Raw genomic sequence first — 12,924 nt, 5'->3', positions numbered from 1 at the left:
ATACTTCTTATCTGGTCGGAAATTTGCCAGAAAGACATAAATAATTGAGACAGCCGTGATTAACCTCCCAGAAACCATACCAGAATTCCCAATTAAACATTTAATTCCAATTATACGTCTGGAGGGGAGGGGGTTCGAAAGCCACAAGCCCGAGTTCCCCTCTGCCCGCCCGGGGGCTCCGGGTGCCCGCGACCCACGCGGTCTCCAGGGGTCCCCAGGGCCCGGGCCAGGGCGAGCTCAGCTTCCGGGGGGCGCGGAGTGCGCCAGCCCGGGTGGGCCGCGGGACCTCGCCGGGTTCCCGCCTGTGAAGCTCCGGATGCCACGGGTCACTGCGCCTGGGCAGAAGCAGCGACTTCGCTCCGGCCGCGGAGCCCTGGAAAGGCCGCCCGAGGCCCGGGCGCAGCGCCTCCGCTTTGCAAAGAATCCTCCGGCCCCGTGCGCGCTGTTCGCGCCTCCAGCATCCGGAGGCTGCGACCCCGAACATGGTCCCCGCAGAGCCCGGCTCTGCACCCCGACCTCCCAGCGCCCCGGGAAGACCGCACCCCATCCCCCCGCGCCCCGGGCCGCTTCCTCCCGGCTCCCAGAGAAGCTGGAAGGAAATCACTCCCGCCCCCAAGACCCCCCAAGACCCCGCACCCAGGTCCGCTGACTTCCGGACGCACGCCGCATCTCGCCTTCCCAGTGCCTGCGCCCTCCCGCCAGCGCGGCCCCTTGGCCCTGGCCCTGGCCGGGCCTCCCCCAGCGCGCGCGCCTCTCGGGCAGGATAGCCCCGGGGACGCGGGTGGCCGAGGGCCTGCAGGAACCCGCCAGCCTCCGCGCTGGATCCCGAGGGAGTGTTATTGCCTGGTGCTCTTTGTGCTCCCGGGGCTACTCTCCATCCAGGTCTGTTCTGCCTCTCCGCGGCCGTCTCGGTGACCCAGGTGCTTGGCTGTAACCCGCCACGCAGTCATCAGTGCACCGGCTCTCAGAATCTTCCAGAAAGTTTACATCCATCAGCCCCACATTTAAAAGCCCCTAATCTTCCCATCAGCTGCATAAACTTTGAATTTCCTGCTTTTATCAGAAGTCCATTGGGAGCTTCTATGCCAATAGCTGCACCACCAGTGTCTACCCCGGGCAGTTCCTTCCGGGTTCCCTTTGCTGAACACCCAACAGCTACCTGCAGTGGGGTGGACCCTGGTCCCCTGGGTGCCAGCAGCCGGGTCACAGCTTTTCTGGGACGCAGCTTTCGCCAACATCCCCTTGAAACCCAGCATGCTCCCTCTGACGATGCCACTGAGCCTTAAGTCATACTCCATATTCAAAACTCAAAGGCTGATTTCTGTTCCACAACCCATTAAATATTAAAGTCGTCGGAGGGATGGCCCCGGGGACGCTGGATTTCCGAGAATAATCATCTTTCAATATGCATTGCATTTTGTGGTATAATAGAGGCATAAAAAATTTTCATCCCTGGGAATCCCTTTCCTGCCTCAATCTCATAGAGTTATCCAAATTATTAGATAAATCTCCAAAAAAAAAAAAGGTACTCCAAAGCAAATCAGGCTCCATAACTGATCCTATGTTCCTCTTTTACATGGAGCTGGGTTTTTACTACGAAACTGGGTATCTCGTGATAAAAAGTGCAGTGAGCATAAAATACAATTGTAATTGTTACAGGTGATTGGATTCATGGGGCATGCTTAAAGATGACCTCAGAACTGACTAACCATGCAACTGACACCTCACCAGGGACCACCTAATAAGGCTCAATTCAACCCTTCCCGTGCAAACCCACACGGAACACAGTGCACGCCTGCCCCCTGGGCATCCAGCGAACCACCAGTGAGGAAAGCCCGGGGCTTCACCAGCAGCCGCCACTTTTACCTGGGTCATTTCCCAGGATGTGAAAAAAAAAAAACCAGAAACACCAAAAAGAGGAATTGCGTTTCTGATCGCTGGACCACGGGGTGGGGTTGGAGGGGGGGTTGTAACCAGAGAGTTAGAAGGTCCCATCATGGCAGGAAAATATCCCAACCTGTCAAAAGCAAACTCAGGGTTATTAACCGCGGTTAACAAAAATGCTTTATTCAAGAACACGTTGTGTCCTTTTAATTTAAAAGAAAAAGACCGATATTCTGGATAAATGAAAAGTTTTCCAATCACGTCCAGCCTGAAGGTGCGTGTCTGTCCAGGAGGGAGGGTCCAGGCCAAGGCCACCACGCCCCACCGTATCACAACCGCTTCCGGGCACTTGAGAGGCAAAGTTGCTGCCAATCATCCCCGCCCGCCCCCTGCTAAACCCCGAGGAAACCGGACGCCTCCCTCGCTCCCGGTGCGGGCAGCACCTGGGCTCCGAGGATGCAAAATGCAAGCGTGGCTCGCTTTCCCCACTGCCTGCCTGCTTCGGCTTCCGCCCCTAACGCGGATGGGGCGTGCGTGCGTGTCCCCTAACCTGCGCAGCTGAGAGCCGCACCGAGGCCTCCGGGCGCCCCCCTACCCCAGCTCCGGGCACCCAGGTCCTCCCCCCAGCCGCCCCCCAGTACACGCCTTCGCGTGCCAGCTCCTTGCCCGAGCCGGGGCCACAACGCGCCCCTGGCCCTTTCGAATCCAGCCCGGGACACAGCGGGGTACCCGTGCGCGTCCTTCGATCGGAGGGGCCGGGAAACCGAAGCCCGACGCCCTGGGCTCTTCCCGGAGGGCCGGGCGGCAGCTGCCCGAGTCCACCCAGCGGGGCTGGCCGGGCTGCCAAAGGGTTAAACGTCTGCAGTGGGTAAAACCTGAGCCTGTGGCTCGCCCCCGCCTCTCTCCTTTTTTGTGCTTGCCCGGGGGCTCCGGGAGATTCTGTATCTCTCGGTTATTTCCTGCGAGCGGGGACAGCCAGTTTTCGAGAAAACAAGTCGCAGGGGTTTGAAATGTCACACCGAGTGACCTGGGCACGGCCTACCCAGGGGCCATCCCCGCCCCGCCCCCGCCAGTGCGGGTCTGGAAAGAAAATAAACCCAGGACACGCCAGACTGGTTCTGGGTGGACGTCTCCTCGCCGGGAGCCGCGCTCCTAGCGGGGCTGGCGGTGGCTCCCTCCGTGTATCGCTTGCAGGTGATGCCAAACGCAGATAAGGAGCCGCCGCCCGGCCTCCCCCGCTGTCTAGACCGGGGGGATCGAAGGGCCCTGCGGGATCAGGAGCGCGTCGCACGGCCGCCTTGGGGAACGCGCCGCCCGCCCGCAGCGCCAGGCCTGCCCGCGACGCGCCCCGCGCCTGAAGCCCAGCGAGACTTGGAGGCCCACGCGTGGGAGGCGCGCAGACCGCGGTCGGTTTCCCGCCCGCAGGCGGCCTCCCCACCCGCCCCGCGGCCCCGCCCCGGCCCGGCCCCGGGCGCCCAATCCCCGCCGGGCCCGCCCCGCCGCGCGCTCTCGCGCGCCCACATCACACAGGGCTGCACCGCTCGGGGGAATTAGTATTTTTTTTATTAAGATCAAAATATTCGTCCCACTAGAACTGCCGTTCTCACAATAAATAACAATAACTTACGTTTGTTTGGTCGGCAAAGGCTCACACTCGGGGGTCCTCCGTCGACGGATAATTTAAAACATTTCCGAGAAAGTCCGGTTCCCGCTTTTTCCAGCCATCATGCGCTTGCGGGGTTCAGCGTCCGTCCCCTCCGCCATCTCCCTCCACCTCCTTCCTCCCTGCCAGGGCCGGCCTGGTCGGGGCCAGCCGGCGCGCAGGGACGCGGGTGGCGACCTCGCCACTCGGAGCGCGGGGCAGGAGCGGGCAGAGCTAATGCGAGTCAACCCCAAATCCTGGTTTGGGAAAAATACAAGTCCTCGGAGCAGGGGTCTCCAGTCTGGCGGAAGCAGGTTGCGTCCTGGCGCTTTGGGTAGCCGCGACCGTTTCCCTCGGTCCTCTCTCTTTAAATAACAATAATAACAATTACCAGGGCGAGCGCGCGCTCGGAGCTGGAACGGCCTGAGCACGAGTGTCTCATGCAGGGAGCATGCGAGGTCCGCGAGCTGGCGGGGAGGGTGCCCCTCACGTCTCCACGGGACTCGGCACCATACTGTTGGGGGTGTCCGGGAGCTGCGAGGACAGGGAGGTCACGTCGCTGCCCGAGGAGTTGCCCAGGGACCCGGACTCGGAGAAGGAGACCTGGGACGGCGGAGACAGAGAGGGAGGAGCGGGTGAGGACGCGCGGGGAGGCCGGGCGCAGGTGGACGGCTCCGCGGTGCGCTGTAATCCGGGGAGACCTGGTTTTGGGGTGGGGGGGAGTGCAGGCCCCGTCACCAGCCCCCCATTGCCTAGGGCGGTCCCCAGCCCCTCATCCCGTCTTCTTCCCGACTCGGCTCGGCGGCTAAATCCCCTCCCTCGTCCCGAGCCCCGAGGGTCTCACCAACTGCTGGAAGGCGGGTTGGTCCAAATCACTCTGCAGGGCGAACTCGCTGAGCGCCTTCCACGGCGGCTGGTACGTCTGGACCTCGACGGCGCTGCCCTGCACGGCGCTCTCGTGGCGGATGGGGCTGCCCGCCACCAGGGGCGTCCCGGTCAGCCCCTGGAGGCTCTGCGGGGCGAGCAGAGGGCCCTCGAGTTAGGTCTCGCCTTTTCCTCGCCTCCCACACCGTGGCCCCAGGCGCTGGACCATGGTTCTGGCGGTGGGGAGCGCGCACTCCCTAGGGCACGGGCGAGAAAGAGCCCTTGGGGGGCCCCCCCGCTACCCCTCCACCGGCCTCAGGAATGGATGCCAATTGCCCGGCAAACGGCCCCGCGCCAGGTGTGCCGAGTTTGAGTGATCGCACGGAGCCAGGGCCCGCCAGCGCCACACCACCACGCCGCCCTGGGCTCCTCGCTGCGCCCAGGGTCCCGCGACTCGGCGCTGCCGCTGGGATGAGCCGCAGCGCCGACCTCGGAAGCCTCGTTCTGGGGGAGGTGGGTACCTGGCTCTGAAGGTGCAAAAGCAGGCGGCGTGGCGAGGCCGGCGCCCCCACCCGGGTCTCCCGGGCCCGCCCACGGCGCGCCCAGGCGCCCCCTCGGGCCTCACCGTCTTGTCGCTATGCTGCTGCTGCTGCAGCTGCTTCATGAGGATGGATTTCTTCTTGTCTTTGCAGCGTTTGTTCTGGAACCACACGCGGATGACCCGCGGGCTCAGGCCGGTCATCTCCACCAGCTGCTCCTTCATGAGCGCGTCGGGCCGCGGGTTGGCGGCGTAGCAGGTCCGCAGGGTGTGCAGCTGCTTCTCGTTGAGCACCGTGCGCACGCGGGTCGTCTTCTCCGCCTGCTTGTGCACGTGTGGGCGCAGCGTGGGCTGCCGGCCGGGCCCGGGGTCTGCAAGCACAGGGCGCGGATGGGGCGGGGAGGTGAGCGGGGCGCCCAGGCGCGGCGCGGCCACGTCCTCCGGCCTGATTTCGTTTGCCCCAATTGCGTGCATTTCGTTTCATTGTTCGCCTTACCCGGAGGGAGCTGCGCCTTCTCGCTCTCAGGCCCGGAACTCCCCCAAGCGCGCACAGGGCCCGGGAGGGCCGCGCTCACCCACCCTGGGACGCCCGAGTGGCCGCTCGGGGCTGGACCTCCTCCCCGGACCGGAGCACAGTTGGGCCCGGCGGAGTCAGGACGGAGGCGCGCCGGGCGGCGTAAAGAAACACAGGCGGAACCGGGGCGCGGAGTTCTCGGGATTGGGGACGCGTCACCCACTCCCGGGGACCCACGAGTGCCCTTCCCCTCGCTTGGAGCTCGCTCAGAAACGGCCCAGGTCTGTGGATGGCAGCCCCCGCCAGAGGCCTGGAGCGGCATCCGGGGCTCCTGTCTCCCTCCCGCCTGGGCCCGCGGGCCTCCTCCCTCTGGGTCCGAGTCTCTCGGCTCAATGGCCGGCCACCCTCCGGGCTGCTGGCTGTCTCCTTGCTTGGCCTTGGGTTCTCTCGACCCCCGGGGAGGAGCAGAGAGCCCGATTCATGCAGCCAGCAACCCGCAACAAAGAAAACGGAGCCCCTGGAGAGCTGAGACTGGGGCGCCCTCCCTACCCAGATCTGCTCCACACACCCGGGGACGAGCGGCCCCCCCTCCCCGCGGCCTCCCGTTAGACTTAGGTTCCCACTCTGGGCCTTTCCAGGGCTGCATATTTACAAATGACCCCTCCAGCGATTTCCTCACTCTATAGGGAGGAAGTGGCCATCCGGAGAGGAGAGGCGCCCAGAGGATTGGCCTCCCCAGCGCCGCTGCAGGCCTGGGGCTGGGACGCCGCCGCTGTCCCTGCCTGCCTGTGGATGCACCCTCAGCCTGCACCTGGACAGCGCCTGACTGCCACGCAGAACCTAGACAAGACACCCGAGGCCACTCCAGCGCCTTGGAGAGGGCTTGGCCAAGTGGTTCATCAAACCGGACCTCAAAATGCAAACACGGACCCCAGTCCCTTTGTTGGATGAAGGGCCGTGGGCGGGTTCCTGGCTGGCTGAACCCAAGCCTTTCCTCCCTCCTGGGCAATAACCACATTCCTCCGAGAAATCCCAAAGGCAGGTCCCCCAGACGGGCACCGCTCAAGACTCCCTGCTGGCACCCGCTCGCCTGTGTCGCACACAATCCTGTAAACGGAGCGCGCACCGTGCCCCGGGCGCACACTCACACAAGTGCCGACAGCGCCACGCGTACAGAAGTGACGAGCGGTCGTCTCGGGCGCAGGCAACGCCCGACACCCGCTCACACCCCGTTCCTCCGGCCCCGCGCGCGGCTCACCTGGCAGATGCAGGCCGCGGGCGCCGGGGAGCGGGCCGGGGCTGCGCGGGCTGCCGGCCGCCGCGCGCTCGAGCAGGAGGCCGTGGTCGGTGCGGCAGAGCAGCTCGTGTTCCCGCAGCGAGAACTCGTCTCCCGGCAGCAGCTGGCGGCTGCACACGGAGCAGCGGAAGCACTCGATGTGGTACACGCTGTCCCGCGCGCGCATCACCAGGTCGCTGCTGCCGAAGCCCACCTGGCACTTGGCGCACTTGATGCCGAACAGCCTGCGGGCCCAGGGGGCGGGAGTCAGCGCGGGCCCGGTGGCTGCCGGCGAGGCACCCCGGGGCGCGCCCGGCGGCTGCAGGGGCCCGCAGGCTGGGGCTTCCCGGGGCGCGCGCGGCCGGCCCGGGTCCCCCGGCCTCACCTGACGTAGTCCCGCTTGCAGTAGGTCTTCCCGTCTCTGACGAAGCACGTGCAGGTCTCATCCAGGTACTGGCTGCACTCGGCGCACTTGAGGCAGGCTGCGTGCCACTCCAGGTCGGGCGACACCCGCAGGATGAACTGGTCGTGGATCTGACTCCCGCAACCCACGCACATGGCCGTCCCGGGCTTCTCTGCCAGGGAAGGGGCGCGGGGCCCGCGTCAGGCCTGGCTGCGCGGATCTCCGCGGATCTCGGCCACTCCAGCCCCAACCCGAACCCGCTCGCTCTCTCGCTCTGTCGTTCAAAACACAGAACAAAAAAATATGCGACCCCACGGAAAAAGGAGGCGAGCTGTCTAAAATGGTCCGGGCAGTTGCAAACGAAAAAAAAAAATATTCTGACCCTGGGGAGGCTCCCGGTCTCCCTCTCCAAGCGTCTACGCTACTGAATTCGTTGAACGAAGTCGCTTCGGTGCGTCTGGTCCCCACCGGCTAGCACCGAGGCGAGACCCGGGGAACGAACACGCAGCTCGGCCGCTGCGCCCACCCACTCCGGCTCGCAGCGGCTCCCCGCGTCCCAGCGCACACCCACGGCCGCCTCCAGCCGGCTCCCCGCGCATCCTTCCGCCGTTTGCCCCATAGCAAGTCAGAGAACCCGTTCCTGCTTTGAAAGTCCGAAAAGACAGCCGAGCAAAGCCACAGGGCAGCCTCTCACCCCCTCCACATCCCTACATCGAGCCTAACTGCCGGGGTGCAGAACAGATTCCCCAGCCTGCGGGCAGTCTAGCCGGCTTGGGAGGGGGAAAAAAAATGTTTAATGGCAAAAATAAAACGACAGGATTTGAAAGGAGGAGCAGCCTGCAGGAGATGGGCGCTCGCTTCATTCTCTCCTCTCCTAAAGTCGGCTGTCCAACAAGAGCCACTTGTAGGACCCGCTAAACATGCGGCCCCTGCATTAGACATTGTGCACATTAAGCGCGCGCATGCACACCCACACACGCACACCCAGAAAGACTTACTCTTGGAAGGATCCCCCATAGCACCCAGAAAGGGATAAGGAAAAATAATATCCACCATGCAGAAAAGAGATGGGCCCAGAGAGGACGAGGGTCGCGCGCCGGGCCTCTGCTCTTTGCGAACTAACTCCTCCTGCCCCGCGCCTGCAAGGGGCCACTCCGCACCGGCCCGCACGCAGCATGACGTCAGCACGCACTCGCCCCGGACCCGAGCTGGGGGCGGGACCTGCGGCGTCACCCAGCGGCCCCAGATCCGCGGGGGACGCGGGGCGGGGGCGGTGATGGGGACTGGGGGCTGCCGGGTGCGAGGCGGCGGTGACGAGGCATTGGCTGCGAGGGGCGGTGGGCAAGGCCTGATTGGCCCGCAGCGAACAATGGAGCGCAGCCCCCTCCCCCGAAACCTACAAGGATCCCTCCCGGGCCGGGCTCGGGCAATCCCCGCCGGGCTGGGCTCAGGGACGGCCGCAGCGTGGAGCTTCCTTCCGGGCTTGAGGGGCGGTCCGCCCGGGCGTGGACCCCGCCGGGTGATGGATACCTAGGGGGCGGTGCGGGGGCAACCTTTTCAAACTCCTTTATTTTATAAATAAAAACCAATTTTTTTTTTTAATCCACGAGCTGGAGAGGAAGGAGATCGGCTCGGACGCGGCCAGCACGGTCCAGCTGGTCACCTCTTTGTTCTCGGGGCCCACGCTCGAGGGAGAGGCCGGCGGTGACCTCCTGGGCTTGGGGACGCCCCCAGAGACGCCCGCAGCCGCGCGCACGGCGCTCGGAGAACTTCAGGCTGGAGCTTTGGGTGGGGCGGGTGCGGGACCCAGAGGCGCTCACGGGGCAACCGCCCCGGTTCCACCCTGGCGGCGGCTTTTTTCTCGTCCTCGTCTTGTTTTTGTTGGTGTTTGGCTGTTTGGTTTATTTTTAACTTACACACACACATCCTTTTTACCCACCCAACCGGCATTGCTCCTTCTAGGAACTCTGCTGGGGGTCGAATGTGTGTCCTGCTTGCAGGATAAACGATTTTTTTTTTTTAACCAACTCTTCTGGTTCATTTCACAAACCAACTGCAACGCAAATAATCAGAAACAAATGTGGCGCGCGGGTAATTTACTGTCCGCGCGGCGCTCGCCAGGGATCTGAAAACCCGCGCCATCGGAGCAGAGTGCGGGCATTCCCTCTCTTTCCTAAAAAACAGGAATGGCTGTGGGGTCGTTCGTCTGAAAAGGGTGCCGAGAGCGGCCCATGAATTATAAATGCCAGTTTTCCGCGAGTGTGTTGTTGTTTTCCCATTAAAAGGCTTACCCAGAGCTCGGTGCGCGCCTGGGTGCGGCGCGGGTGGGCGCCTGGGGAGACCGCGGCTCCTCCGGCATCCCAGAGCCCGGCCGCGAGCCGAGGGCGCGGCGGGGCGCGGCGCTTCTGCTCCGAACCCGACGCCGCTTGGCCTCCGGCTCCGGGCTGCTAGCCGGGAAGTGGCTGCAGCCCAGGGCGCAGGGAGCGGCTTTGCAGAGCGCGCACTAAATCTGCTCCCGCCAGCGTGTCACCCCGGGGTCCCGCAGCGCGAGGCCTCGGCCCACCGCCTCGGCCTTTGCAAGGTCCAAGTCTCTTGCCCTGGCGGCTGCCGGTCTCCGCCCAGCAACCGATGCGCAAAAGGCGTTTCCCGATTCCCAGTGAGCGCGCATCCTGAGTGTGTGCGGGACAGGGCGGGGGTCCCGAGGATGCCGTGTGCGAGTTGAGGTTTCTCTGTAAATAGGCGGGACAGGGAAGCAGCGAGGACCGGGTGCCTGTGCACCTGGGCATGAGCCCCAGCCGCTTCTGTGACCCCATTATTTGAATTCCCCTTCCCTCAGTGTCCACATCTGTGAAATGGGTTGTAATAGTAATAGGTATGTAAGATTGTAACTGTTGTCCGGGCCTTCCACTGACAGCTTCTTGCTCTGAGCCCCGCCGTGCTGGCTGCACCCGTTTGGGCGTGAAGGGAGTCTGGTATCCAGTGTTACCTCTGAGGATTTCTTTGGGTGTTGGACAAGTGCTAGCTCTGCGTGTGGCCCCAGTGAGTGCTGGGCGCCCAGTCTGTGGCGTGGCTGCCTCTCTCTCCGGCGGTCCTGGGCCTGGCTGGCTCCCAGCACCCCCAGATCCTGTGAGCCTTGCCAGGAGCAAAGCAGATCAATAATTCAGGGGTGCGGGCAGCCAGGAGAGGACAGCTCAGGCCCAGAATGCTACCCCAGCCTTTAACCCTGTCCTGCCCAGAAAACCCAGTCCTTTGAGAGGGCACCAGCCACTCTTGGGACGCAGGAAGCCGGGTAGAGGACTGCTCACCGTGTGCACAGGCCCTGAGACTGTCCTATGACGTCTTGATGGCAATGTCACAGGGCTGGCGGTATCGGATCCCCAGGTCACCCGGCCAGTCAGAGCTACCACTGACTAAGGCCTCCCCGCTCCGGCTCCCTTGCTTTGTTCGCTGTGTCACTGACCACACGGGAGTGGCTGCACACACAAACCAGGGACCAGCTTCAAGACACACACCCCATGCCACCCCTGCCATGTGGTGGTCCTGGGTCACACCCACCCTTGGGACACCAGGCAGGCGCAGCCACAGGGTGCCGCTAACCCCAGGCCTGCCCTGGCTCTCTGCCTCCTGCTGGCTCCCACATCTCCTTCCCAGAGAGGTAGGGGATACCTGCTGTCCATGTCACAGGCTGCTGCACCCAGGAGACCTGGGCAACACCCTTCCTGGGCTTGAGAGCCCTTGGTCCACACTGGGAGCCACAGCACAGCCTTACCGACCCCCCATTGGCCTCGGCTGTGACCTCTCACCAAGGATGATGTCAGAGGCACAGACAAACCTTCCTGGATTTGTTCCTCCCCTTCTCCACCGCCCCAGCGTCGCTGCTTAAAACTCTGCCCACACTCCCAAAGATAGATGTACGATGCGAAGGTCCCTGAGAAAGAACAGAGGCGTGGTCACCCACACTAGAGGGACAGCAGCTCCTGCCTTGAGCACAAGACCTGGGAGAAACGGGCCTGGTGGCCACAGGCTGGGAGGGGACCGCCCCCACTGGCCAGGGATCAGGAAACTGAGGCCACCGGTCACCTGCTCCCCAGCATGCAAGGGACAGAGAGGGAGCGGGGGCCCAGGCTCCCTGACCCAGACCAGGGCTGCTCCTCAGGAGTCCCATGGGTGGGCTTCAGGCTAGACTCACTGCCCCAGGCCTCTCCTTCGGCTCCTGCCTCTGTCACCTCCCCCAGCCCACTCTCCCAGGCCTCTACTTCTCTCCAGTGCCAGGAGATGTTGCATTGGCCAGGCCAGAGAAGGCCCCAGCATTTACTCCAACACCTGCCATGGGCTCCTAGGACCTGGATTCCGGGGAAGGGACTGGGCTGCTGTGTTTCAGGGAAGAAGATTCCAGGCCAATTGTCACTCAAAGCACCAGCAACTGCACGAGCAGCGTCCAGGGTCTGCCAGGATCCCGGTGCAAGATGAAAAGGGGCCAGTGTTGTGGCACAGCAGGTTAAGCCGCTGCCTGTGACACCAGCATCCCATGTCGGAGCACCAGTTCAAGTCCCGGCTACTCCTCTTCTCATCCAGCTCCCTGCCGATGTGACTGGGAAGGCAGCGGAAGATGGCCCTGGTGTTGGGCCCCTGCCACGCATGTGGGAGACCCAGAAGATGGAGTTCCATGCTTCTGGCTTTGGCCTGGCCCAGCCCTGCCTGTCACAACCATTTGAGGAGTGAACAAGCAGATGGAAGATCTTTCTCTCTGCGTGTCTTTTTTTTTTTTTTAGAAAGGCAGAGTGACAGAAAGAGAGAGAGGGAGAGACAGAGATCTTCCATACATTGATTCACCCTCCAGATAGCCACAACAGCTGGGGCTGGGCCAGACCAAAGCCAGGAGCTAGGAGCTTCTTCCAGGTCTCTGACATGGATGCAGCGGTCCAAGCACTTTAAGCACTTGGACCATCATCTGTTGCCTTCCCAGGTCATTAGTAGGGAGCTCGATTGGAAGTAGAGCAGCTGGGAGTCCAACTAGCACCCATATGGGATGCCAGCCTCACCGTGCTTTCCAAATAAGTAAAAAAAAAAAAAAACTTTAGGAAAAGGGATCCTCTTGCAACGCGGCGGTTCAACTTTCAAGACCTCCAAGGTGGGGTTCACGGGTTACCTTCCTATAGAGCCCGCCCCATTTCAGCAGTTTGGAAATCTATCAACAGCTTTCACGGCTTAATACAAGCAGCGAGAAGAGGGACTGCATTTCCCCATCTCTCCAGGAGGGGGAGCCCCGGCGGCGCAGCGGGCTGGGAGTGGTTCTGAGCGCCTCGGCCAGGGCCTGGCTGGCGGCGGCAGCCTGCGGCCTCTCGGCTCTGCGTTCCGGTGCTGGACGCAGACCCTGGGTAGAAAGAGAAAGCAAGCAAGGAGTGACTGCGCTCGGAGGGCGGGGGCTCACGAAGCCAGAGTGCACCGTCGGGTGGGCGATGCTGCACGGCGCCCTGGGGGACCAGGTGCAGGTCCCTGAAACAGGCCATCCGTGGTGCCAGTGCAGGCGTCGGGGGCCGGGGGCTGGGGGGTTCGGCACCGCGGATCCGGCTGTGCAGGAAGCTGACGGCGGCAGCACAGGCTCCCTGGAGCCCGTGGTGTCTGCTCTGGGCCCTGCAGGATGCGTGTGGAGGCTGGGGGAAGGCCGGCCAAGCGGAGGGGCCGCCCACCTGGCAGACAGTGGGAGCAGAGGTCTGAGTCCAGGGTGTGTTCGGGGAGCTGGGAGAGCCTGGAGTGCAAGCAGGGGCCCGAGCAAAACCATGGAGACAGAGGGAGCCCCTCC

The 12,924-nt window shown here is 63.4% G+C and overlaps 1 protein-coding gene across 1 annotated transcript; it reads right to left on the bottom strand.

Moving 5' to 3' along the window:
- Positions 1-4,012: 4,012 nt before the first annotated feature.
- ISL2 (ISL LIM homeobox 2) lies at positions 4,013-8,177 on the bottom strand. Its single transcript, XM_062204862.1, has 6 exons — positions 8,120-8,177; positions 7,104-7,293; positions 6,701-6,963; positions 5,016-5,299; positions 4,371-4,538; positions 4,013-4,129 (listed from the first exon to the last, which is right to left on the bottom strand). The coding sequence occupies exons 1-6, from the start codon at positions 8,175-8,177 to the stop codon at positions 4,013-4,015; spliced, it is 1,080 nt and encodes a 359-aa protein (XP_062060846.1).
- Between the last annotated feature and the right edge of the window lie 4,747 nt (positions 8,178-12,924).

The sequence above is a fragment of the Lepus europaeus genome, chromosome 11 (genome assembly GCF_033115175.1).
Source record: "Lepus europaeus isolate LE1 chromosome 11, mLepTim1.pri, whole genome shotgun sequence".
Classification (NCBI taxonomy): domain Eukaryota; kingdom Metazoa; phylum Chordata; class Mammalia; order Lagomorpha; family Leporidae; genus Lepus; species Lepus europaeus.
This window is presented reverse-complemented; position numbering and strand designations above follow the sequence as displayed.

Excerpts from the sequence above, each read along its gene's own strand:
- ISL2 (XM_062204862.1), bottom strand. The coding sequence starts at position 8,177 with ATGGTGGATATTATTTTTCCTTATCCCTTTCTGGGTGCTATGGGGGAT. Across the intron at positions 7,294-8,119 it reads TATGGGGGATCCTTCCAAGA|AGAAGCCCGGGACGGCCATG; the intron begins GTAAGTCTTTCT and ends CTTCCCTGGCAG. Across the intron at positions 5,300-6,700 it reads CCGCGGCCTGCATCTGCCAG|ACCCCGGGCCCGGCCGGCAG; the intron begins GTGAGCCGCGCG and ends CTGTGCTTGCAG.